The 27,059-nt window shown below is 41.8% G+C and overlaps 1 protein-coding gene across 1 annotated transcript; it reads right to left on the reverse strand.

Annotated features, from left to right (window-relative positions):
- Nucleotides 1-384: 384 nt before the first annotated feature.
- On the reverse strand, nucleotides 385-26,578 carry secisbp2l (SECIS binding protein 2-like). The gene is made up of 18 exons (XM_070554864.1): nucleotides 26,384-26,578; nucleotides 16,967-17,172; nucleotides 14,655-14,982; nucleotides 14,430-14,568; nucleotides 13,690-13,907; nucleotides 11,822-11,843; nucleotides 11,576-11,691; nucleotides 11,119-11,229; nucleotides 10,910-11,020; nucleotides 10,582-10,749; nucleotides 10,336-10,477; nucleotides 10,059-10,234; nucleotides 9,810-9,942; nucleotides 7,033-7,195; nucleotides 3,497-3,717; nucleotides 3,249-3,403; nucleotides 2,893-3,112; nucleotides 385-1,219 (listed from the first exon to the last, which is right to left on the reverse strand). Exons 1-18 carry the CDS (start codon nucleotides 26,402-26,404, stop codon nucleotides 609-611), a joined length of 3,261 nt encoding a protein of 1,086 aa, XP_070410965.1. The 5' UTR covers nucleotides 26,405-26,578; the 3' UTR covers nucleotides 385-608.
- Between the last annotated feature and the right edge of the window lie 481 nt (nucleotides 26,579-27,059).

Consider the following 27,059-nt stretch of genomic DNA (forward strand, 5'->3'; position numbering starts at 1 on the left):
TTATAGCAGAGCCAACAGGGCACGGTTATATTCACAAAGTTCTCAGAAGTTAAATCATTTGAATGATCCAAATACATTAAAAACACTGAAGACTGATGGTTGGGAGAGAGTTGTTTTGGTTCAGAGAAGAACCCCCGACACTTTAATAACATGATCAAAGCAAGCAGCTATTAAGACATACACGCCTCATTCTTTCTTGTTAAATGAGTAAAAATAAGAGAAACACAAGGAGAAATAAAATACTACACAAATATACATACACACATATAAAGCCAGTAAACACACACATGCGTAGAGTCGTAAACCTCCAGAGCTCTGAATGACCAAAGACCCAAGCCCCTCTTCTACACACAGACTTGCTCCCAGTCTCTCCGAAGAGTTCAGTTTGGAAGGAAAAATAAACGTCCCCCCGGATTCAAGTGTTGCAGGTTCTGGGGCTGAAGAGGGAAGGAGTGTCTGTAGTGTTGAGATGTGTTGGTTCCAATCCCTTAAAGCATGTGGTCTGCAGCTCTGTAGGTGTGTTGGTCAGTTGGTTGGATACCTGAGATAACGCCTGATGTCGGAGGTTAAAGACAAACGTGTGAGAGAGGATCAGAGTGCGAGCAGCTTCAACCGCTCACTTTTTTAGTTTCGGCTTGTTCTTTGTCTTCCGTTCTCATCTCTGTGATGCCTGAGGAGTCAAAGTCCTCCTCCTCGTCACTCTGACCCCCGTCCTCTTCTTCCTCCTCTTCTTCCTCCTCCTCTGTACTTTCTTGGCTTTTTCCAAGGTGAAGGTTTTCCAGGGTTTTAGACACCCAGGATTCAATGCGGCTGCTCAGAGTGGGAACTTCCACAGATATAGGTTCAGGAGTGTATTCCTCCTCTTCCTCCTCCTCCTCCTCTGCTTCTTCTGACATCCCGGGGACCAAAGTGGAAGTGGTGGAGGTGATGGAGGAAGTCAGCGGCCCTCTGCAGCTACCATCTAATGACCCCGTCTCTGTGCTCTGAGAAGCCAGCTCCAGCCGGTCATCAGTGCGGACCTCGTCTCTGTCACCAGTAACCTGGGTCAGAGGTCCTGTCCTGGGCAGGGGGGCAGTGGGACTGGGCTGTACGGTATTGGTGCTGGCTGCCAAAGATTCGCTGTTTTTCTGGGAGGACACGGAAGGAGCAGGACGACTTGGCTCAGCCTCTGCAGGTTCCAGGGCATCTGAGGTTTCCATCATACTCCTCCAGTTAGTCTCTGAAGGAAAAATGCTACTTGTTAGGATGAGAAGACTGAAAACCCACAAACTCACCCAAAAACCATAAAAAACCCACAAACTCACCCAAAAACCATTAAATTGGTAGACTGTTGCATTTCAACATGTAAAACTAGCTGGTATGTTTTATAAAAGAATAGACCCCTGCTTCACACTGGAAGCATCAGGGTGTGGAACAGCACCGCTTCAAATAGAATCCATTATAGTCTATGGAGTATTTCAAACCAGCCATGATGCGGCAATTTGCAGAGAAGCGGCACGCCGCGCCGCCAAAGATACAATCGGATTCTACTTTTTCTGTGAGCCACTTCTGGAATGCATCAATTCCTGCAGTTAAAGGACTAGCTGGACAAGAAATCATACACGCTTTCAGTATAAAATCCCAGATAATTTTCTAAAAAGTATTGCAGCAATGCAACTTCATATATATGAAGCTGACGTGACCCAACAGCTCATTTACTCCCAGTATTGTTCCACAAGTGAAGCGGTGTGTTTTTCATAGTTTTATTCCTGGCAGTGGTGAGGAACATAGTCATATACGACACCAAACAGCGATAACAAGATTGACTTCTTTTTGGTTTAATGGCGGATTGCATAAACAAACCGTAACCTTTAAAGTCTCGAGGGATCTTGTGAATCGAGAGTCGATCGGCAGAGAAGCTGCTTCTCTGCTGAGACTCTCCCGGTGAGCACAGGAATGCAGTGATAGTTGTGAGTAAACTGTTCAGCTGCTGTTCCGCACTGCTGAAGCTTCCTGTGTGCAGTAGGGGTAAGAGGATTTTTAAAAGGGAACTGGGCTGTTTCGGCTTGCTTTTAGCACCCCCTAGTGTCCGTTTGTAGAACCAAAAGCAAAACCTATATCGTTGCTGTGCGTTTGTTTAACACCATAATCTAACAGCTGAAATGTCTCCCCAGCCTTCCTTAGTGTCTACAGGAGAAATTCATCACTAAATTAAACAAATCAGCTGTGTTCATGATCTAAAACATGCAGGAAACGTGCTGTAACCAGAGTGTAGCATCAGATGTGTCAGCTCCATTTTTTCTAAGTCCAACAGAGCAGACTGGCAACTATGAAGCTGCAAGTAGGATATTCTGGCCACAGGGGGCGATAGGGGCTGGGTGGCCTTTCATTTACCCTGTAAAGCAGGCGTGGGGAACCCTGGTTCTCGAGGGCCAGTATCCTGCATGTCTTTGCTCCAACACTTCTGATTCAGCAGTTGAGTCACCTGTGCAGCAGCTCATCAGGCTCTGCAGAAGCCTGTTAATAACCTGCTGATTGAAATCAGGTGTGTTGAAGCAGGGTTGAAACTAAAATATGCTGGATAGTGGTCCTCGATGGACCAGGGTTCCCCACCCCTGCTGTAAAGGGTCATTTTAGCACATACTGGCTCAAGAAAATGATTTAAAAGCATGAAAAAGTTGCAAACTATCACTTTAATAAATGAAACACTTTTCAGTCTCAGAAATAACCAGACATCTTCTTTCCCACATCACTAGTGTCATACAATTTAAATCTATTGCATGTGTGTGAAAAACTCAAACTGAACATAAATAATTACCTGCAATAAAAACAGTTAGCCACTCGTTTCTTAGCTAAACATAAACAAAACTAAAATCTATTTAAAGACTGAAAGAAGAAAGAGCCAGAACTTACCGTACTCCTTTTCATTGACCTCTGAAATGGGCTCAGAGAAAATGGAGCAGAAGGAGATGGCTGAAGCAGCAGAGTGGTTGCGGGAATGGCCCATATGGTGTGGGACCTTCTTGTCATTTTTTAGAGCCTCCTCTGCTTGCTCCTGCTCCAGAGCCGACACCATGTCCTTGTAGGCCTTCCTGGCCTCTTCTGTCAGGGACACTAAACGGTCGAAGAGTCCCTGAAGGAGGAACAGAAACTCAAGCACATTAGTTCAATACATTCTGCTCTCTGGTCCAAGATGTTTTGAGCCAGCGCAGGGACTGTTAGAAATATAAACCTATTTAAAGGATAACAGCCACACAGCAGTTCCTTACCTCAGCTCCAGAATAGTTGAAAATCCCAACAACGCTAACAGGCACCAGCTTGTTGACACATCGCCCAAGAGCTTTTCTGCCCAAGGCAAACACAAACGGGATCTCCTGCTCCCGCGCCATGGCAATCACATTATACAAAGCTTCATCTAAACCACCTGCAACATATAAAGGGATACAAAACTCATCATCTGGCTTTAGCCACAGGTTAATTTTGATTTAAACACTGAAAACCTCATTTCAGTCCTCACCTTTGGCCTGGATCTTCTCACAGTTGGGAGAAATGATGACACATTTAATCTTGTGCAACTTCATGTGCTTGGTGACCTCTCTGAGGCCCATGACCAGTCTGCGTTTGGATTTGGCTTTGGTGGGATCCTTCTGGTAGATCCGCTCCTGGAAGCGAACCAGCTCCTGGAGCAGCAGAGTCACACTCTCATCGATCTCTTTGCTCAGCACTTGGTTACAGTACCTACAACAGGAAAGAGAGAAATGAGAGGGAGTGAGTCAGATATTAAAACTATCAAAAGAAAATGTATTATCAAAAGCAATTAAATACATTTTAGAAATTCAGCAACAAAGTATGAGGACCATGTTCTGCTTGTGGCTTTTAAATTGTGATGACAGGAGTCACCATCAGATAACAGCAGGTTTAAATCTATAACTTCTATAACACTTAGAGGGCCTACAGGCGTTATTAAGGAAGTCCCGATACAACTTTTCCCTTCCGATACGATACCGATATTGCAGCCTTCAGTATTGATCGATACCGATATCAATCTGATAAGATATCAGCAAAAATCATACATACGTTTATCTATTTCTTAGTGTGGAACGTATGAAAGGCTTAAAGCAGCTTTCCGGAGTTTTCCACTTTCAGAAATTATGTATGATTTGTCAGAAATCCGTAAAAGTGATTATCTTATCATGTACTGTGATATAATGTAAGCAATACGTCTTTTTTTTCTTTTTTGCTAAGCACGCCCCCTGCCCCGCAGAGCTCTGTACAATAGGAAACTGAGTGCCAACCAGAACTAACCAACAGCGTTAGACTACCGCTTACTTGCTTCAAATTTAAGGAATACCTCAGCTGATGTAGAGTGGATGAACTTTTCACGGACAAGTAAGTCTCTAAAATATAAATATATGAGAACACAACATGGCATGAGCGTGTTTTAGCTCTGTTTGTCGGCTACAGAAGCACATTCATAAACAGAAACGTGAAGTGACCATCTTAAAAAAACAGAGCAACAGACTTTTTGTGTGATATGCTTGTCAGCCACTAGGTGGTGCCATTGGATAAGAGAAATACCCCGGAAAGAAGCTTTAATCAAGTGATATTACTCAATCGGAGAACAAGATCCAATAACAGTAAGTATGAAAAAAAATGACAAAATGTGAACCTTAACGGACTGCTTATATCAGAGATTTTTGATGCAGTTCGATATAATCCGATAAAGTGTTTTTGGGCTGATATCGAATTACTTTCGATATTGATATTGAAATGGGACATCCCTACTCGTTATTTCAATATATTTGTCATAGTCTACGAATGAATGCTTTTGAGTCATTTTCTGTTTAAAATAAGCTCTCGTGTTCCCGTTTCAGGAACTAGAAGTTAGTCTGAGGAATGGGGGAGCAAAAAATAAATAAAATAAAATAAAATAAAAAAAACAGCAGGATTTGGAGTCTTACTCATTAATATTCATGATATGTAGAGATCTCACCTCTGACTGGCTAACAGCAACACAACACTTCTATTGCCTTCATTTGCTTTGCAACGATGATGTTTTATTTCCCCAAATAACTCAATTCAGAAGGAGTTCTGCCTTGTGGAGTTGCTAACAGTAATGGTTAGCTTCTACTAGCCAAGACTTGCTCTGCTCTCTCCTGGATTCTAAATCAGCAACAGCTTTCCCTTTGCAAGCTGTTGAGCTGAAAAAAATGAGAACTTGGACTTAAAAGTTTATAAATCTGTTCATGACTAGGGATGCACCGATACCGATACCGGTATTGGGTATCGGCCTCGATACCACATTTTCTAAAGTATTCGTACTCGTTAAAAAACCCTCGATGCCAGGGACCGATACCACGGTCTGAGAAATGTCTATGTTTGAGCAGCGAGTAAGGGGTTAATCACAGGGGCCGAGTGCCCGCCCCCAGGGTCCCAGCTGCAGCTCAGAGCAGGCCGGGAGAAGGCGATGAGACACGGGATAAACAACATGTCAGCAGTGTAGAACTATTTCAAAGTGGATGAAGACAACAAAACAAAGGCGGACTGCAAATTGTGCTCGGCAAAATTGTCCAGAGGAGGCGCAAAAGGTAGCGCATTAAACACAAGTAATTTAATAAAGCACCTAAAATCCAAACACGACAACGAGTACAAAGAGTTTACCGACTCTGTGAAAAAACATATCCACAGCAGACTGCAAGCCTCCTCTGAGTTTAGTTTCACCACGGATATTTGGACCAGCAGTGTTAGCCCCGTGTCGCTAATTAGCCTAACTTCCCAGTGGATAGACGAGAGTTTCACGCCGCAACGAGCCATATTACATGCGAAACAACTCCGCGGCTCGCACATCAGCCAGGCTATAGCGCATGTGTTTGAGGAAATGCTCCAGACATGGGGTATACCTAAAACATCAGTACACGTTGTGCTTCGTGACAATGCCAAAAACATGATTAAAGCCATGAATGACGCAGGGCTCCCAAGTCTGCCATGTGTCGCGTACACGCTCCAGCTGGCTGTTCACGAGGGCTTATTAGCACAGAGGAGCATGGCTGATGCTATAGCAGTGGGGCGAAAAATAGTTGGGCATTTTAAGCATTCCGCCTTAGCCTACTCCCGCCTCGAGGACATTCAAAGTTTATTTTAATACCTTCCTCAGTTGCACTGACTGCCAGAGTCCCATGTTGGTGGATGTTGTTAGTTTATTCGGATATTGTGCACTAAATAGCAAAGATGTTTATTAATGCCTCTTGTGTTGTCCAAAGTGGCAGAGTTTACAACAAACTGAAAAAAAAATACTTGAGTTGCAATGTTTACCTTTTTTTTAATAATTATTTATTCCTTAATATGTTGCATAAAAGATGCTACAGTTTTCATTTTAAATAAATGTTCTTAATTCCAAACTAGTGCGTTGTTTTTTGTGTTAAATTATACGACTAAAGCCGTTACCTGTAAATTTAAATCATGATTTTATTAAGTACTCGGTATCGGTATCGGCGAGTACTGAAATGCAAGTACTCGTACTCGTTTTCAAAAAAAGTGGTATCGGTGCATCCCTGTTCATGACAACATTAAGTCCATTGTCTTCTGAATGAAGAAAAATTTAGCATGAAAAAAGTTAAGTCAACAGATGTGCAGGTTCCTAACGGCTTTATGATTTTAATCCATGGAAAGGTCGGTGGTGGTGGTGTGATCAGAGCAGAAAGCATCCTGCCAGTGAGAGCTAAGGGGAGGAGTTTGGATACAGAAGCCTTTGGAGACCAACTGTTGGTTAGGGGTGGGCAGGAACAATGGCTTTTCAGCAATGGGCACTGAGGGACAAAGCTGCGTTTGAGTCGCTCGACATTTGTTGTTTTTGCTGAGAAAGGACAATTGTACAGTACAGTATTGTACAGTTCCACCCTTAAAACCACCCATTAATGTCCAGAGGATGCTTCTCAGAGCCATGGTTGGTTTATCAGTGGGACAAATATTTGCTTTAATAACAGTTTTTTGGACCACATATCACATTTATCCAGACATGTATGCTCCTAGAAAGTAATCATGAGGGGTTCTTACTCTCGAAAACGTCGGCTGTGGATCTTGGTGATGGCATTGGAGGCCATTGGGCTGCCAATTCCCGAGCTGGCAGGAGAGCCCTGGGACACTGGGGTGATGCTGTATGGAGAGTTCTGACTGGCCGGAGAAAGGGAGGCATCACTGGGTACGCTCAGACCATTTTCTGTCAACAACAATAGAAGATTTAGTCACAGAGCATTTAAAAGAACGGGCTTCTGTTATAGAAGTTATAGATTTAACAGTTATTATGAGACTAATGCAAAGAACACCAAACATGAAAACATCCAAACATACTCCAGATTACTGTACTCATTCTTCAGTAGGATGACCAGATCCCAACTCACCAAATGTGGGACAGAGACTACTCAATGTGGGATGTGAAACTTCAATGCAACACGAAAAAGTAAACTTTTTTTAAAATATATTCTGCCTTTTATCTATAACATGACTGTTAAATATACATACAATTATTATAATTGATGTCCTACATATTCTATTTGAATTAAACTTGCAAGAAACAGCAAAAGATTTAATGCTGTTTCTCAGTTCCTCTCCAGTTACCACAGCTTAAACTCAGGCTCTTTGGGCCTTCTACGGTGGCTCTGAGTAACTTTAGCTACAATTATCTTAATCAACTGATTTTATAAATATAGACAGGCCCACTATAAAATATTGAAGGTTTAAGCAGCTTTTAAATATTTTCACTGAATATTTGTGCTGACTTTCCACAACAGAATGATAGCAAAGTACCAGCAACATTTTAGATCTATTTATGTTTATTTTCCACTGATAACATCCGATTGAAAACATATCCATACTGTTTTGCAAGTTTTTCTTCCTAATTTCAGATCTCTTATATAACATGTAGGGAAGATGTGCCTGAAAAAGTTTAGCTTGTATGTATCTGAAACAACAACCGCAGCACCTTGTCTGTGTTAGGATGGACCTGTTTAATTACTGAGAAACTTGTTTTGACCACCACTTGAACTCACCCACCCCAGAACACAAGCCCTGGGAAACACCAGTTAAGGCTGAAACTGAAAGGAGACCAACAGTTCTTGACAGAAAACTGTGGTATCTGGAGGGGATTTTGTTGATTTTACAAACTAAGCCCCAACAGCTGCGAGATGTTGAAGCAACTGCAGTGGCGGCACTGCGATACCAGCTACCGCAGCGTGTTTTTGCCTAGCTGTCTCCGTGACTGTGATTGGTTAAATGATGACTCGAGACCCACTAACAAAGATGGTTTCTGAAGAGGATGATGAACACTCCTCGTTTTTCTGAAACTGATTCCTATAAAGAGCGATTGAAACCCAACCAAAGACTTACCTTTTCTAAAAACTAAAACTTTGATTCACGTGAACGTATTTGGTTTCATTAACGGGAATTTTTGCTGAAAAGAGTCAAGTTTGCAAGTATGAGATGAACATATTTTAAATTCACGTCAATACTAACCAAATTTAAGACTTTACTAAATCGATTTAAGACTTTTTAAAGACTTTTAAGGGTCTTAATTTTTCTTTAATCAAATTCAAGACTTTTAAGACTTTAAGACCCCGCGGATACCCTGTGCTACACACCTGATTGAAATGACTGAGTGATTAACAGGCATGTGCAGAAATAAACGTGGCAAGGAGAGGTTTAAATTACTCTATTCAGGTGTGGTAGTGCAGGAAACACAGAAAACCTGCAGGATGGTAGCCCTTGAGGACTTGAGTTGGTGACACCTGGACTAAATTCAAAAAGGCAAAAGAATAATCTCACAACTTTGCGTGTTGGGAGAATTTTTATCATTGTATTTATTTATTACCCATATTGGCTCCTAGTGGGCTGAAACCAGTTTCGCCCACCACAGAGAAAGGCTGCTGAGCTACGGCGAAGACTTTAATTATTTTGGTAAATGGTCTGTTTTTATACAGCGTCATCTTAGGGTTCTACAACCCCCCCAAAGTGCTTCACAACACAATCGGTCATTCACCCATTCGCACGCTGATGGGAATGAGCTACAGTGTAGCTACAGCTGCCCTAGGGCACACTGACAGTGGCGAGGCCTGCAGAACACCAGTCCCTCCGACCAACACCAGCAGGCAAGGCTGGTTAAATGTCTTGTCCAAGGACACAATAGCAGCATTCTCTGGTCGGAGTCGGGGATTGAACCTGCAACCTTCTGATTACTGGAAAACCCGCTCTACCTCCTCAGCTCCTGCTGCCTCTTACAGGTTAATTGCTCATCCTTCTGACCGTCACACTCCCAGACGAGCGCTGGTGAGTGACGCGTAGCTGCGCTTGACTGTTGAGGCTCGGTGTGTTTTTACTGCTGCAGTGAGCCTTGAACACTCACTACCCAGTTCTTTAAAACTCGTATTAAATCTGTGTTCACGCATTTTAACAAGCTTCCTCCAGGTCATACGTTTCTCTGCAGGATGCAATGTTTACATCACCTCAACACCCAGGGAGTAAAAGTTTGGCAGATGCATTTATTTACATTTTTGCTGCTGCGCGCCTGTGCGGGGGAGAGCACGTGATTGTGCACACAGGGTCTCTGTAGGCTGCAAACTAGGAGTGACAGACAGCTGGTATAATTGGCTCTGAAATGCATTGATCAGAATTTGTAGATCCCCCCCCCCACCCACCCCCGATATCGGCCGCAGATTTTTCTTCCGGTTGGCAAACCTGGAATCAAAACTAGGAATCGAAATAAAAAAAGGATTTTGGGAAAAGTTATTCCTGGTTCCAATCGATGCTCGATGCCTAACCCTAATAACTACAGTATTTACCTTCTTGGGAAGCAGGCTCACGTTCGAGATCATCAGTGAATTGTAGACCCTCCTCCCCGTGCTCCTCATGGCCCGAACACTCTTGTTCTACACTCGGCTTCCCTTTCTTTCCCTCGCGTTCCTTTAAAATAATCTTTAAAAGAAAAAACATAAAATGGGGGGAGAAGGGTCAGAATCATCTTAAAAACATTACCTTTTACACAAAATTTTAATCCTCAGTAACTCTAAATGATTCAGCTAAACTCAAACCTTTTTAAGCGCTGTAGGCCGCTTGACTTTGGGAACTTCTCTCTCCTTCCCCCTCTTCACTCGGGGTGCAGTGGAATCTAAAGCATTATGAGGCATGGACAGGGCTTGCTGATGACCTCTCATCATGCACGGCACGCTGGAGGGGCCTGAGCTATGGAAAGGAGTGGTTGTCCCAACTGAAAAGGAACATAAGTTGAATTATTTGATATTTTAAGCCCCAACTCAAACTTCTCCACTGCAACAGTTACATGTTAATGTGCGAATGAGCGAAGGAAACCTGTTAAAGACAGTGGCTTAGTATTGGTGAGTTGTCTGGCCTTCATAGCTTGCTGTTGTTTCTCCAAAGCAGCTAGCATGTCGCCCAGGTCCAGCTCCACAGAGGTTTTACTCTTCTTCCCCGCTGCTTTCGTGAATGCCTCCTGCCAGGAAGAAAACGCAGAATAGATCTCATGTTAAACTGGTCAAATGCAACAGAATCAGACCATCATCATCACTGGGCGTGGAGAGAAGGTTATGTCTGTACCTGCAATTTTTTCTGCTCCATGCTGATCTCTGAATACTCCTGTGCCGTAGCCAAGGCAGCAGCCAGAGCCTTCTTTCTCTGGCTCTTAGCCCTCTTAGGAACAGAAGTAGTGATGGGAATGGGTGTCTGCACAATATTGATGGGAGAGTTTTCTGGTAGGCCATCCAGCTGCAAAACATGTTGAGATACCTTTTCAACATGGTGCAGAAATGTTAGAAGTGATCATGTCTGAAAGATGCTGCTTGTTCTCATCACTGTGTGTTTGTGTAGGATGACTGTGTTGATGTGCAGCAAATGATGCAACCGGGTCGTTAACACTTTCTCTCACCAGGTTTTTAGGCAGTTTAGGTTGCGTGTGTGTCTGAGCAGGAGACGATTCTTGTTTGTTGGTGCACTGAACCGACACTCCACTTCCCAGATCCGGAATTTCATCTTCATCCTGAAACATGTAAACCCTCTTAACGCCACATACTGTACATTTTAATAAAGTCTATTTAACATTCGTTACAATAAATTTCAGCAGACGCTTCCACTTACCTCGAAGTACAGGGGCTCTGGGGTGAGATCGCTGCCCGAGACAGCTGCCGGCTGCAGCCTTTGTTCTGACTGGGTGGATGGCATCCGTCCCGAGTAGCCATTGGGAAAATCCTGAAAGGCAGACGTGTGCACAATCACATCAACGGGTTTGCAACCTGTTTTCATGGGCGTGCTTTAAATGAAGGCTGCATGATGAAAAAGGAGATTAGGTTAACACTACACTCTCTGCAGCAATGCAAACTTTACCAGGCCATCTCTTCTCAGAAGGATTAAATGGGAAAAAGAAAATCATGACGTCAACGATAACTGCCCTGTTTCTGTTTCAAACGGAATAAAAAAACTGTATAATGGTGATACATTTCTACTAATTCAGTGATACTAAAAGGGTGCTTAAAATATAAACGTCCGTGCAGAAACGGCATTTTATTTTTTAATCACTAGTTATCAAATACTTTACCTGTGGCAAGTTTCTCTGTTCAAGGTTCTTCCTCTGATCTCCTCTGGGAAACAGACCGATTCTCTCCCTCCAGGGCTTCTGGGTAGCCTGAGATGCTAAGTTTACCCAGCTTCCTCCTATATAATAAATGGAACAATTAAAAACTACAAAAGCACCCTTGAGGTCAAAGGAGAATCTTCCTTAGTTTGCAGAACTCAAATATGGATGTGAAAACACTGAAGAACTGCACCACAGCATCAAACTCACTTGTGATGACACCAGCCTCTCCCTAAAACACAAAATACAGAAATGTTAGACAGTGAAAGACACTTTAGGATACTTTGTATATGTATGACAGCAGGTGACTTTCCTAGTAACCTTGGAGGTAAACTGCCCATTTAATAAGCTGATGATGTATTTGAGGGTTTCCCAAACTTTTCAGCTTCAGACCTACAAAATGGTCAAGGCATGTGACCCCAGGTATCTCTGATTTGATGATACAAACATGCTTAAAAGGCTAAATAATTTAGGGCATAAAGCTAATCACTTCTGCTCATATTCATTTATGACAATTGAGAAACACTTTAAACAAGCATGCTACAAATAGCTTTAGCAATAGATTTTTTTAATTTTTACATCAGAAATTCTTCCCCACACCCCTCATGCAGTCTTTGGTGACCCACAGCAGGTTCCTGTCACTCGTGATATGACTTATCACCTAAACATGCAGCATTTGATTAAAATGCTGACTTTCTTGACCTTTGACAGTAACCTAAAATTTTTATTTAAAAAGTATTTTTAAATGCTAAACTGATGTTTGTTAAAGCAACACTAAAGAGTTTTTGACACTTTTGGTGGTTTTTGAGACAGAAAGTTGACCAACTTCACATTGGACAGCACTCTATAGTCCTCTTCTGACCAGAAAGTGAACTTAAAGGTGCATTATGTAGAAATAAAGTGAAAATGACATCCTATGGTAAAGTTTGGTTACTGCCAACCACTTTAAATATCTCTGGAGCTTTTTGCCGACCGTCGTCAAATTACAATAGTCGGTGCTGCAGTATTAGCTCGCAGGAGACATGGCAACACCGCAGTCACTGATGGTTAACAGTGACTTCCTATGTTTGTTTTGAAAGGACAAAAACCAACAATCCCCACAGCCAGCTGGATATAAAATATGTTTCAGTATAACCTTACTTCCAAAATGACTGAAACGTTAGACTCTTTGGGGATTTTCTCATTGTTAAATTCTCACTATATTTTTACATGCTGCACCTCTAACAATTTAGTGGCATGGTTGGAACACTAGTGGAGTTCTCTAACATTTTTATGGTAATAGCTGTTAACATTAATGGTAGCCAACGTAAAGGCTAGCAGTTACCGTTTTCTGTTTGGAGACCAACAAAATATATATATATATATATATATATATATATATATATATATATATATATATATATATATACACATATACACACACAAGAATTTAGCTTTTGGCATCATGGTGCACCATGTCACAGTAAAAAAGTGCTTTATTTGGAGGCAAAGCAAAAAGCTAAAACCAAAGTGAACACCAGAATGGTCTACACTTGATGGAGCTAAAGGAGGCTATGAAATCACAGACTGATGGTGACCTAGCTTTGCTGCTACTGGACTTGTAATTTTTATTTTTGTCCAACAGTGTGGATCTTTTTACTTTGTGGCATATTTTAGTATCAGTTGGCTAGTGTTAGCATTAGCTCAACATTGGAATTAGCAACAGCAGACAGCTGCAGGGTTGTTTATAATAGTTGTAATTTCGCTTTAATCCAATAAGACAGAGAAGCAGCAAACTTTAAGCGTTGCTTTAAATAAACGTCTACATTAGTTTCCAAGTCTTTTGAATAGGAAATGTCCTTTTTCTAGCTGGTGTGTGTAGCCATGTTTTGTACGCTCCATTAATTATTTTTATGTCTTCTTGAACTCACACAGTCGAACAAAATGTCAGCAATGTCAGTTGGGACTTTAATCAGAGAAGGAGATAAAAGTCACCTGCGGCTTTGAAAGCCGTTAGAAAACTTCAGACTTATCTTAGATACTATATTATATTTCATAAGCTTGGTGGATTTGAAGGTGGCGGTGAGAACCTAAAATACCTGTGCTGTTGCATTCTCTGGAGTTCTTTGTGTCATCCCAGCAGCTTGGTTGTGTTTGGGGCTGCAGTAGCCACTGTCACTGTCTATATCTGCCTCACTGGCGCCCTGCTCATAGTTTTCAGCAGGATGGGAAGCCCGTCTCCTCTTTGGTCGGTTTTTCCACATCAGTGGACTAACTTGCTCAGCAGCACAGCGTCCTGACCCCTCACCTGGGAAATCTGGGGACAAGATTGTGGAAACTTGGACTTAAAAATGACAAAACACTAATGCTATAGATAAAAAATATCCAAGAGTAAAGGCATCAAATCATCACTGACTCGTTGCTACAAACTTAGTCCAGGTTTAATCACTCACATGACATTTGTTATGAAACAGGTTTAGAAACCCCCAACTAAATACCTAAACTATTTGAACAAGATCAATAACTTTCCCAGAAACTGAGACGCTACTGGTAACCACTCCGACTGGAATCTCAACATTCCAGTCCTTTAAAAAGGATCAGAACAAGCATCAACATCATTAACCTGCAGGACCAGAAGCTGCTCTCACAGCCATTGTTCTTTGTCACTGACAGAAGATGAGAAAGACACATAAAACAGCTGCAAACCTTCATCAAGGCTGGAATGTGGTCATCTAGTTTCATCTTGGCAGCAGAGTGTAAGATTGAATATTTTCACTGCTGGCCAGTTGGTTCTTTACAACCGCCTCCACAATGAGATGCCGCACAAACCCATTCTTACCAGTCTGCTGTGCAGCATCCACCAACATGACAGACCTGGTCCGACCATCAGGTGCTAAGGTGCACACCTCCTTCTGCACAGCTACACTTCTGGTTGGAGGCCGACGACCCCTCGGAGGCTGGCAAACACTCACGTGTGACTGATCAAGACAAATGGTTAAGAACAAAGAGTTACCAACTACAGACTGCATAACTGGAACAGAATCACATTGGTGCTTTTGTGTACCTTTGGGAGAACATTGGACCGAACCATTCCTCTTCCCCTCTGATTGGCCATTCCATAGACCGGTCCCAGTGACAAAGGCCTTTCACTGACCTCTGCTGAAACAGGGCTGGCTACCCCAGCTTGCACCGGACTAGTGTAGGGTCCTGGGAAGGGCTGGTAAAATCCCATGACAGGTGGACAAGGAGCAGGCATAATCTGGTAGTACGTGTAGTCATTGGAGACGGGAGGTTGGGGAGAAGACAAGATGGGGTAAGCCAGGTATGGACCACCAGGGGAGGGATTAGGCTGCTGCCAGCGCAGCTCCCCTCCGCTGTACATAGGATGCTGCCTGTGAAGAAACAGGTCGAGTTTCTAATATTTTACTCTTTAAACAAACATAATGACCCCTCCCCCCAGATATTTCTAAAATGCACATTAACCATGAAAAGATAGTTTTTTTATATCCCAATGTGGAAAAAAAGATAGACAAGAACAGTTCTGAACAGTGATGATGCAGGGATGTTTATGATGGCTGATTTGTTAGGGGGTGTGTACATAGTATGCACAAATACTGATAAGGATCCAGATGACATTTTCACAGCCAGCCTACTATAGTGGGCATTTCCTTGTATTCAAATGGTGCAGCAGGAAACTAAGGACCGGATGCATGCAGGATACAGCCAATCAGTGGGGACAAAGGAAAATCCACTGGAAGTCAGCAGCATGTTTTGGTTTGTGTACACTCCAAAACCAGTGAGATTTCCATTGATAAGAACACTGCCTCACACTACTGAGCAATGGCTCGGACTAAATATAGTGTTTAAGATTTGATCATAATCTTTTGATTTCTTTATTGTGGAAAAGAACACCAATGACACAAATTCTCAATTATTTTCCCAAAGCTATTTGGAGAATAAAGGCTGTTTCAAAATATAAAAGCATGGAACATGAAAAACTAGATGTTCTGAACGATTAATTGCATATGCAATTAAATTGCGATGTGACAAAATATGATTTTCTAATCACAAATGCTGTGATTTTACTGGCAACAAGTGGTTAGCGCAATGTTACTATACACGGAAAACCCCATAGGTATGCTAATGCTAATATCGCCGACAAATTACGAATTAGGAACGTGCCAAATGATTACATTTGGAGTTTAATAAAAAGTAAAAACTGCCATTAATCAAATAAGTAAAGACAGATATTTTAGTAAAGCTAGAAAACCGTAAGAGACTAACTCCACGGAGTTTTGGCTAACAGCTATAAATGTAACTGAACTACGGAAGCTCTGCATGGACAAGACGTCAAAAACTCTAAACACAAAAGACTTCAATAAACGGGACACACTTTTTTCCTGCAAATATATTTTCACAGTTAATGCGAATACCTATGCTCCTACAAGGGATGTGCTCCTGCCAGCAAAGCATTGGTCCTTCACATATAAAATGTTTTATTTACTTGTAAGTGTTTATGTAGACAAATAAACTTGATTTAAGTAGATAATATGTAAATACATAAACTTGTTTATTTTCAGTACAAGTTACATAGATTTTATTGCTTCCGTTATTTGAAAAATATGAGAAAAACCCCTTGATAAAAAAATTGTGAATTAAATCGTAAATGCACTATTGAAGAAAAAAATAAATCACAATTAGATTATTTTCCAGAATCGTTCAGCTCTAGTTCTGTTGCTGTTGGGCGTCCAGAGACATCCTCGCCTCTGTCAGACCGCCCCAGGGTGGCTGTGGCTAGCAGTGTGTGAATTTGAGTGCATGAAAGCGTTTTTGAGTGTCCTAAAAAGCGCTAGATAAGTTCCATGTATTTACCGTATTTTCCGGACTATAAGTCGCACTTTTTTTCATAGTCTGGCTGGTCCTGCGACTTATATACCAAAGTGATTTATATACCAAATTATGTAAACCGCACTGCTGCGGGCCGGCTCTGGACAAGGAATAAGCTCCTTTGCCCCGCCATCACCTGCTGGAGACCGTGGCGAGCTGCTGCGGGCCGGCTCTGACCCAGGAATGAGCTCCCCTGTCCCGCTGGGAGGGTTTGAAACACCGCCATCCTCTGCTGGAGACTGTAGCGGATGCGCCCTGGTTGTGTATTCTGTTATTGTTACCTGTACTTGTCTTGCAATGTGAAATGTTTGGTCTCAGATTTTGTGAGAAAAATAATAAAATTTCCCCCCAAAATGCGACTTATAGATGCTTTTTTCTTCATTATACATTTTATGGCTGGTGCAACTTATACTCCGGAAAATACGTTATTATTATTATTAATATTAATATTACCCATTAAAGGTCTAGTAAATGCAACAGTAACAGTACCTGTTAGGTTGGTTCTCTTGGACAAAAGGGTAGCAGGTGATGAGGTAGCTGGGTATGGGTGTTGTTTCCACCCCTCCACTGCCTCCTCCCACACCAACACCACCTCCTCCTCCTGCCTCACCAGAGAGACTCATGCCGACTATGGATCCTTCAAGACCTTTCCTTTGTGGGATAAATGGTTCCACTTCAGGTGAAAGCTTTACATCCTGCAGAGACAGGGGAGCAGCTGTTGGTCACACTTTGAGCTACAGTTGACAGTCACTGGCTTCATGATACATCGGAGAAAAATAAAGAAGAAATTGGTCTTCTTTTAAAGTCAGATGAATTCACATTTACAAGAATGATCATTTCAAAGTATCTTGGTTTGTTCTGGAACACTTGGGTAACTGGAAATTTTGTTCAGTCCTTTTTCAAGATGTAAACATTTCTAAACGCTAGTCGAAGTAGAGATGGGTGATATGGCCTCAACTCAATATCTCTATATACTGAGCACATAACCTCGATTATGATTCATGGACAATAATTACCTGTATAGCAGCATTATGAGAGAGCAGTGACTGTGGTCGATTTGGTCTAAGAGAAGCCTGTTCCCATAAAAATCCTTCAACGCCTGTTTGGCAATGGTTTGGATTTAGTTGCTGTCACTGGAAGCTACCTGCTGGCCCCATCCACTGCTTCAACATCTGAATCATTCTCTACGTCCCCACCGTTTTGCCTTCTTTATGGACTTGGACATTTTCTTTAAAAGTGATGAAATGTCATGTTTAATATGTCTATTAGATAGAGCCTGAGCTCACTAACAAAATGACACCTAATTTGTCAAAATCCACCTAGCCAATCCAGAGATATTAAACCTTTAACAATCCAAATTAATGCCCATTTGTTTCAATTGGAAATGCATTAAAATCTGTGATCAAATTTTGATTAGCTGTCTAGATCATCGTAGAAAAGAGGCCATATTTTTGTTATTAATAAAGATAATTGGTTGAAAATTTCAGGAGATGTCAACAGATGAGAATGTAAAAGAATTTAGCTAAACTGCACCAAAATAAACTCATAGAAACCTATCAATTTGCTCCAAAACTGATTCACAGCTGAAATTACATGGCTACTTGTTTACAAACACAACGCCACTGTCCAATCAGATGACAACATTTCGGTCATGTGACCTTTATCGAGACTTAACACACTTTCTACTCTTCAGTACGCATTAAAACTTCATCAAACACCAGATTAAAATATATTCTAATATCCTATATACCTTTCGATACATCCTAAGAGTTCCGTCAAAGTTTTGAAGAGGGCCAAATGTGAGCCAAAATTTCGATCGTGTCAAACTTCATCACAGATGCACCGAAAGGGACGAAATCGGCAACGAGGTTGAAGAGGCGGTTTCCCCAACGTCATATCAAAGAAACACAGGGACCTACCTCCTCTAAGCCAATGAAAATGCAAAATTCTGAGATGAACTCCCTGGCCCCTGTAATCCTCACGCACAAGTAACAGTGGAGAAAATGGCCGCAGCTGAGTGTCAGGATTTCCAAGTACCTACCTTCTTGCTACAGACTGGATGGGGTATAGTCACGAGACTTCCCAGTCACGTAGCACAGCATCTTAACGGTGTGGTTCATTTTTTAATTATTTCTAATCATAATCGGTCACTGAATTTTTCTTGCAGGCTGAACATGAAAATAGTCTCCTACACCTATCTCCTGTATTAGCCTGACAGATCTACGTCACATTTTCACTTAACATTCAAGGACTCACCCATCTTGACTCACGACGGGGAAGGCTGTTTTAGCATCCAGGAACCAGCAGCGGACAAAAGGCTGGGCGATATGGCCTCAAATCAGTATCACGGTATATTGAGCAGTTCACTCGACAACAAGAAATGGATGATAACTATCCTTACTCGCAAAATCAAAAGTTGCCCACTAGATGGCTGTGACAGCATTAATTATATATAAAGGATAAAAGATCATTTATCTTCTTCGTAATTGCTCCACAGACAGTTTTTCTTTTAGTATTATTCCTCCAGATCTATTCATTGCAATTATTTTAATTCCTCCTCAAAAATCAATAAAAAACTGTAAACTGAATACTAAGTACTTTTACTTAAAATTGATTGAAAAACAAAGTGTTAAAGTAAAATAACCCAGATTTCCTGCAAACACAAAGTATTTAAGATGCAATCTCTTATCTAAAGATGGATATTACAAACAGCTGCACCATGTGATTATTGTCATATTTGAGTTGTCAAGGTATCAGTCTCTGTATAAAGTATGGTTGTACAGCAGGTGGTGGTGGATGTGTTACCTTGACTTGTTCTTATCACATCATCCTTGCTGAATCCATAATGTCACCCAATGGTTAATTGTTTCTTTTAGGAACAAGCCTCTACTCAACCAAATCTACTGCCACCACTGCTAGTGGCCTGCTGCCCGCAGCTGCCCACCAAGTATCGTAGGTGATGGCGGCAGCCACGAGTAGCAAATTAATCAGAGCAACAAGTTGCAAACAGCTTGCTGCTTTCATAACTGAATCATTCTCTGTTTCCTCATCTTCCCCTTCTTGTTACAGACTGGATGGGGTGGAGTCATGTGACTAGCTCTGACCCTGAATCTACCAGTCTGTTTCTCAGCTTCTTAATGAGACTTGAACATCGGCAACCTAACCACATTTTTTCATTGTTTTTAGAACACCAGACATACCCACTTAGGCAAAATGACGACAGTAAGAGTCAAACTGTGGTAACAGTAAATCTTTGGTTTACCGCCCAGCCCTAACAAAACTTCTTGGCTAGTAGAAGCTAACCATTTAGCATTAGCAGTAACTCCACCACAGAGCAAAACTCCTTCAGGCTTGAGCTTCTTTAAAGTGGGAGTGTAACGTACCTTAACTTATTAAAGTCATGTAGGAACGTCGAGGAGGTTGACCTTTATTTATAGTGAGGAATGCACGAGTCTCGCATAAGACCTTTGGTGAGAATGTTATGTCTTCTTGTACGGTAACAAGTAGGGATGTCCTGATCTGATCACATGATTGGAAATCGGCCCCGATCACGTGGTTTCAGACTGATCAGGACTCGGACTTTACATCCCGATCCAAGCCCCGATCCGGACTCAGATACTGGGTTCAAATTACAGGAGGGCAACTTGGTTCTCCTTAAAGGCTGTCAGGCTCCCCTGATGCCCATAACTTATGCACCCAGAAGGAGCACAAAAAAGATCCAGTTTCTACCTATATTATATTATTTATATGGACTCATCGAAGCGGGGATTATTTTGGGCAGAGATGCAGAGAGCGGCCGGCAGACGGCTGATTATTCATGAACTCCAGCTGCGTTCTGCACACGGTCACAGTAACATTTTCTAAGTTTCTAAGTGGCGTCACCAAAAAATCTATAATTAACACACAGTTGTTCGTGTCCGTTCATTTTCTCTCTGGTAAGTTCTGTCTGTATTTGAGCATGACGTGTGGACGCGCTCGTGCTGCCCCCGCTGCAGCGCTTGTCACTGGCGCAGCTGGGCAGCGCAGCACACACTCCGCTTTTTTTGCGGTCAATAGATCAATTTGATCTGCTAGTTAAAAAGTTATTTGTGAGGGGAAAAAGAAAGAAGCAGGCTGGAGTTTTTCTGGAGGACTGGGAGATGCAGGAAGATCAGAGACAGACGGGACAGGAAGATAGGAAAATAAAAACCAAGAAAACAAAACAATGTTCGTAAAAAAATAAAATGTAGGTGGATTGATCCCACTACACGTTTGTACCTGTATAAAGCAATAACTTATCAGTATGTAGTATTTATATAGTTGATACAATTCAGATCATCTTCAAAACTCTGTCCCATGCCCAGGGAAGTATCTAAGCATTCTGGGGGCCGAGGCAAAATAGACCACTGCCAGGTATTTTAAGTTAAAGTGCTATCTGTTTTTATATTAGACTTTTTATATTTGCAATAAAGTCCAAAAGTGAAGAATTTATGTTATTTATTACTTGATTGTTCAAGCTACCTCACAGAAGTGATCTGTTGTTAAAAATAAAAATAAAAAAGGTAATTAAATAAAAAATAAGGAACATTCTGGAACCGTTTCTTCCTTTTCTTTTTTTATGCATTGAAAGTATCGGAACGGGACTCTGTATCGGCAGATTCACAAAATCAAATGACTCGGAGGCAAAAAAACCTGATCGGGACATCCTTAGTAACAAAAACTGGGGCAGAACTTTCTGGATTTGGAGGCCAGACAGATGGTGTTTGTGTCTGCAAATGAAAGGTTACTTTCTCGTCAATTTGTTGGTGAAAACTTGACCACTGGTACGTTACACCAGTAACACCAACTTTTTTTTTTTGCTGATAACCTGTGTAGATGTGTCTAATGGTGCTGTAGACATGTGAAATCATTAGTGTGGCAATTTAGTGCTACTTACTTAACATTTAAAATTTTAGCCCAAAACCATAATTATATCTCCATCTTCTGGTTAAAAACTCTGCTCCACATTTATTTAGAATCTGCTATGGCTGCTGGCTAAGATGAAAAATGTCAGCAATTTACTACGTGGCTGAACTACAATGGTCTCCAGGTGAGGCAGCCGCACCTCCACCTGGCTCAACCACTCACCTGCCGATATGACACATTAGTGCTCGGAGCCGCTTGCTTCCTCGACAGCAATGCCCTCCTCCACTTTTCATCTATTGATCGTGGTTAACAGGAAATCCTCCAGAACGCTGATGAATCTGTGTCTGCATTTCTCCTGAATCTTGTGCGAGTGCGTGCTTGAGTGCAAGGGTGAGTGCGCACCAGCTTGTTAACAACTCGTCTTCACTGCCTCAGTGCCGCTCTCTTTTGGTTTGCCAGGCGATGCCTCTTTCAGAAGCGCTTTCCTAACAGGAAGTGTGGATGAAATACATCTCCACCCATGCCTTAACTCTCACTTTAAAGGAATCTCCTATCATCTTTATGCAGATGAAGCTGCAACTGTTACACACCTGCTTAGACTCCAATAAAACCTGGATGGCTGAAGCTTTCTACAGCTGAATGAAGGTAAGAGTGAGATCCTCATCTGTGCTCCAGACAAGCTGGTTCCCAAAGTCAGAGACTCTCTTGGTCAGCTTGCTTCCCACACCAAACCCTCTGTTAGGAATCTTTGTGTGACCTTTGACCCAGCTCTCACCCTGGATTCTCATGTCAGTTCTCTTGTTCGCTCTTCCTTCTTCCATCTCAGGAACATTGCTAAGCCGAGTCCCATTCTGTCCCGCTCTAAACTTGAGACCGTTATCCACACCTTCATCTCCTCACGCTTACGCCGGGTACACACCGGCCGCAGAGGCGCCGCGAAAATGGGACCGCCTTCATTCGGCGCCCTTGTTAAGCTATTCTATAGACCACATGGGCCGCCGAAGCGCCGCGAATCGCCTCGCGCCGGCACTCCAGCCCGCGCCGTGCAGCGATCATTTTGGCGTCTCCTCTATTTTTTCGCGAGCCGCAGGTGAATCGCGTCAATTCTGGCAGGAAGTCAAACCTAGACATAAGAGGCAGGCCGGTAAATTTAACAAAATAAAGCATTTCAAAATAAAATTCCGCAATAGTCAAATGTGTTCGTAATCAGACACTGCAGAAAAACCACATGAACACACACACACATCAAACTTGTGTGCGTGTGTGACCACGTGAAGGGGGTGTAGTTTTGGGTGTCTTTTTTCCGGAGCTAACAGGACAGAGAGGCAGAAAATCTGAGGCAAGCAGTTAAGATGGATGACTTTAAATTAGCTATGGAAGTTGAGAAACACAAGGAGCTGTACGACCCCCGAAAAACATGGTTATTTACGTGCCCATTTCGGAAGAAACTGCTAGGATGCAGCTGCAGAATTGGAGCGGGTTCCAAGAGATTCAACTGGCAGAAACAACTCATACCATAGGTTAACACACACACACACACACACACACACACACACACACGCGTAGAGGAAAAGAGCTGAGAAAAGGCAGATAGGAAATGGAGGACACCAAGTGTTTAAAAGAAAAACTATGAGGCGCGCCTTGACTGGGGCCCATCTGATCTGAACTGAGGAGCGGCGAGCAGCGGCCGAATTTCGTGATTCCCTTCTCGGCGCTTCCGCGGCCGGTGTGTCCCCGGCGTTAGACTACTGCAACTCTCTTTTCATGTGTCTGAGCAGAACCTCCCTGAACCGTCTACAGGTGGTTCAGAATGCCTGTGCTGGCTTTCTGACCAAGTCCTTCAAACGCACCCACATCACCCCGCTTCTCTGACTGCAAGTCATCTTCAGGCTTCATTTCAAGATCCTGGTTCTGGTCTTTAGGGCCTTACGTGGACAAGCACATCATACATTGGTGATCTCACATTCTCAGTCCCTACACCCCCAGCAGGTCCGTGAGGACCTGTGACCAAAGCCTACTGGTTATGCAGCACCAGGCTAAAGACCAAAGGTGACAGATCATTTGCTGCTGTGGCCCCCAGACTTGAACTCTCTCCCCCTGAGCCTGAGATCAGTGGACTCAGTGATCTCCTTTAAAAAGCAGCTGAAAACTCACTTGTTCAAGCTGGCTTTTGTGTGGCCTTCATCACCTTAATCTCCTTATTCTGCTCATTCCGCCTTTCTTGGGATCCACTGATTTCCCTCTTTCTTTTTCATTCTCTCGCTCACTCACATTACATTTTTTAATCACAATGTTTTAAAGCTCTTCTCATTTTAAAAATATTTTTATCTTTCTTGTATTTAAATGTTTTTGTTTTTCTGAGGCGCCTCTTGATTTTTGTCTTGAGAGGCGCTATATAAAAGACCATTTTCTTTCTTTCTTGTTTTCATTGCGGAGATAAAGCATTAACGTTGCTGAGCAAACAAGAATCAGCGTTGCTGCTGATGTCAAAATATCAGAAAAGAAGACTCCAAATTCTGTCTGAAGCTCAAATCTGAGCTCACTTTTAGATCCTGAAACTGGTACACTGGAGCTTTGTTTCCCCAGAGTATGACTTATGTTTTAAACTAGAGACCACAGCAAATGTATCGATTAAACGAGTAAACCACACTTTTAAAGGGACATGAACATCGGAGACCAACAAACAGCTTGTGTTCTTTTTTTTTTAATGCCTAATAAATTGACATGGGCAGATTGTCAGTAGGAGAGAAATTCAGTATCAGTACATTTTTTGTCCATCACCCACCTCTAAGTAGAAGATCACTTCAACTAAACCAAGGAAAACTTCTGACCAAACCTTAAACTTTATAACTTGAATGGAACATACATCTAAATTACAGAAAAAGTGCTGATTAACCACCCTCACATGTTTTGATCCTTGTTTATTCAACCGAGCTTCTTCAGTCTCCAATGTTTACAACCACCAATAAAAATGAGATAAGGCTGTCACACAAGGACAAACCTTTTTTTAGCCCAACAAAGACAATAACACATCTACCATAACTCTGAGCCTCAAAACAGATTAGAATATGTTTTAAAAAAAACAATATTTCATGTGAGCTGTGTGCAATTTCAAGGCTTACAATTCCATTAATGCCCAGTACCCAGGTGTACATTTTGGTGCCATTTGTTAAATTTAAATTCTCTATTTGCAGAGGATGAGAAGAGGTGACTGAGTTCGGCAGACAAAGACACCCCCTCTCTCTGAAACTCCAGTGGGGAATCATGAATAGAGTATCAGTGCAGCCACTGGATGTCACACAGCTATTGTCTCTCACTGCTACAATCTGCAGGTGGTTTTCTCCCCTTTCCAATGGTAATGTTAAGATCCCATCGCAACTTGTCAAGATAAACAAAGCCAAACCAAGCCTGTTCCACCAGTTCAGGCAGAAGGACAAAATTTTTTAACTTTCAAAACCTGAGAGACAGCAGTGTCCAAGCCTGAACTGATCTGGCTGCAGGGTTCAGAAGTGCAGTAGCTTGTGTGGATATGTACGTTGTGACAGTGCAGCGGATAGGATGCAGTTACAGGATTAGGTTTGAGAGGATAATTTAAGGACAGTACTACAAGATAAGCTAATTAACCATTAGGCCACAACACTGACATCTCATGTTCCCTCATGTTTCTTTCTGAAATCCACAAAATTATAAAATTGTGAAGAAAAACAGAGCTGGTTAGAATATCTAACTGTGTGTGTGTGTATGTGTGTGTTGTGTGGTGAGAGATTGACTGAGAATAGCTGTGATTGTGAAAAAGGCAATGAGATCAGACCCAGATGTGGATCCAGTGGGGACGAGAGAACCTGGCTGAATCGACTCGGGGCTACTGATCTCAAAAGCCTCTATTTCTGCAAGCATTTCATCTCACACCAGTTGCTTTCCACACACTACTGGACCCTAGACATTTAAAAGCTTTGAGCAGTTTGGAGTTTATGAAGACAGAATCAATAATTATTAAAGAACTGTTTTAACAGCTACCTTCTCTGAACTGGAATAAAAATAAAGTAGATTACTTAAGTGCTTAAATAGTCTAGACCAGACCTGTTGCTTTGTTGCATTCTGGGCACCTGTTTAGGGCTATTACACCATGATTTATTATTATTTATTTACGTTTGATAATACTGTCACCTTGGCTAAAACAAATCGTGCTCTTAAGCTTTCAGAAAATGATCACACTACCAAAATGCAAACTTTCTTGTGCAACTCTGCAGGGAAATAAATCAGTCACTTGACTTCTTGTAACAGTTGCTCTATGCATCATGTAAAAGAGTATTTTTAAACATCGGTGCTTGAAAGAACAAAATGCCAATCGCAACCAAACTAAACTTTCTACATAGCTGAGCAGCAGAGGAATGAGACATGCAGAAGAACCAGACATTCCTCCACTAATGGTCCACGCATGCAACGTCTCCGCTTCTCACAACAACTCTCGTGCGTTCATTCCTTTCTGACAGAAACCTTCTGACAAGTTTTTTTTCAACTAATGTGATAAAAAAAAAAACTGCATAAAACAAAGGCTGCTTCAGCTAAGGTGACACCAACCAAAATACACAGAACCGTCGAAATGACACCTTTAAGTTAGCTTTAGCTAGCGATAAAAGCTAATGTTTCATCAAGACGAACAATACGAACAACGTTCGTGAATACTTTCATATTTATTTATCGACACCAACAAAAATTCACCGATGTTGTTTGGTAACACTAATTTGTTTCAATGGCACGCGCTAGCTAATGTTTAATGCTGTTTAGTGTTAGCTTAAAAGCTTAACTACCGCCCATCATAAAACACCAAATTCAATCGCAGCCAGGTTTAGGCGAAAAAAAATAACGTGCTGTGTTTTCACGGTAGAGTAGCATTTTTTATGGCTGACCTTAGAAGTATATTTGTTGCCCTTAATACGTTTAATTAGAGTCGCCCCAATCCCATAAGCTAAAGCGTTAGCAGAAGCCAGCAAAAACAGAGAAATATGCAGTAAACTTCACCTTAATATCACCGACGTCCATGTCAGTCACCCACGCCGACCGTCATTGAGCACACTGTGGACGTCAGGATGAACGTCCATTTAACCTCTCCATTGTAAATAATAATCGGTAAAAGGTTCGGAGCGACTCACGGAAGCCAACCGACAACCGCTGCTGCGTCAGTTAGCTGAGATCAACAAGAAGCGCAGCTCTTGGTTGCGGAGAGAAGCCTGCTGTCAGCGAGGAAATGGGAGTCACCTGGGACGGAAACAGCCGAGGCTCAAAATTTTTTGGTTAAAACTTGAAACTATCTTAAATGATCAAAAACATCTTCAGATATTTTTAATAGTAAATTTACAAAATGATTGATTACACATTAGCTAAATAAAAGAGATATTGTTTTATAGAAATTAAATGTTTAAGCAAATACATTTTTACACACCCCCCCCTCCCAAGGAAGTCAAAGTTAAAGTACAAATGTTTGAAAAAAAAAAGCTATTTTTTATGTCTTCTTTTTGGTAAATACCATTTACAGGAACATGCATATTAATAGTTTTGAGAAATATCGTGATTTTGATGTAAACAAAACATGCCTTGCATTAAAATGTGCCCCTAACACGTAAACAACACTTCAGACTGAACTCACAACAGTTTTGGAATTAGTCCAAAAACCAAACTATTTTGGAATAAAATAACA

This window comes from Nothobranchius furzeri, chromosome 9 (assembly GCF_043380555.1).
Source record: "Nothobranchius furzeri strain GRZ-AD chromosome 9, NfurGRZ-RIMD1, whole genome shotgun sequence".
NCBI lineage: Eukaryota > Metazoa > Chordata > Actinopteri > Cyprinodontiformes > Nothobranchiidae > Nothobranchius > Nothobranchius furzeri.

Bases quoted from the DNA above. Each gene is read 5' to 3' on its own strand.
- secisbp2l (XM_070554864.1), bottom strand. From the start codon at position 26,404: ATGGACGTCGGTGATATTAAG. The intron at 14,983-16,966 runs GTACTGTTACTG...GTTTCTTCACAG, and splicing joins CAAGAGAACCAACCTAACAG to GCAGCATCCTATGTACAGCG. The intron at 11,844-13,689 runs GTATTTTAGGTT...TTTGTGTTTTAG, and splicing joins CAGAGAATGCAACAGCACAG to GGAGAGGCTGGTGTCATCAC.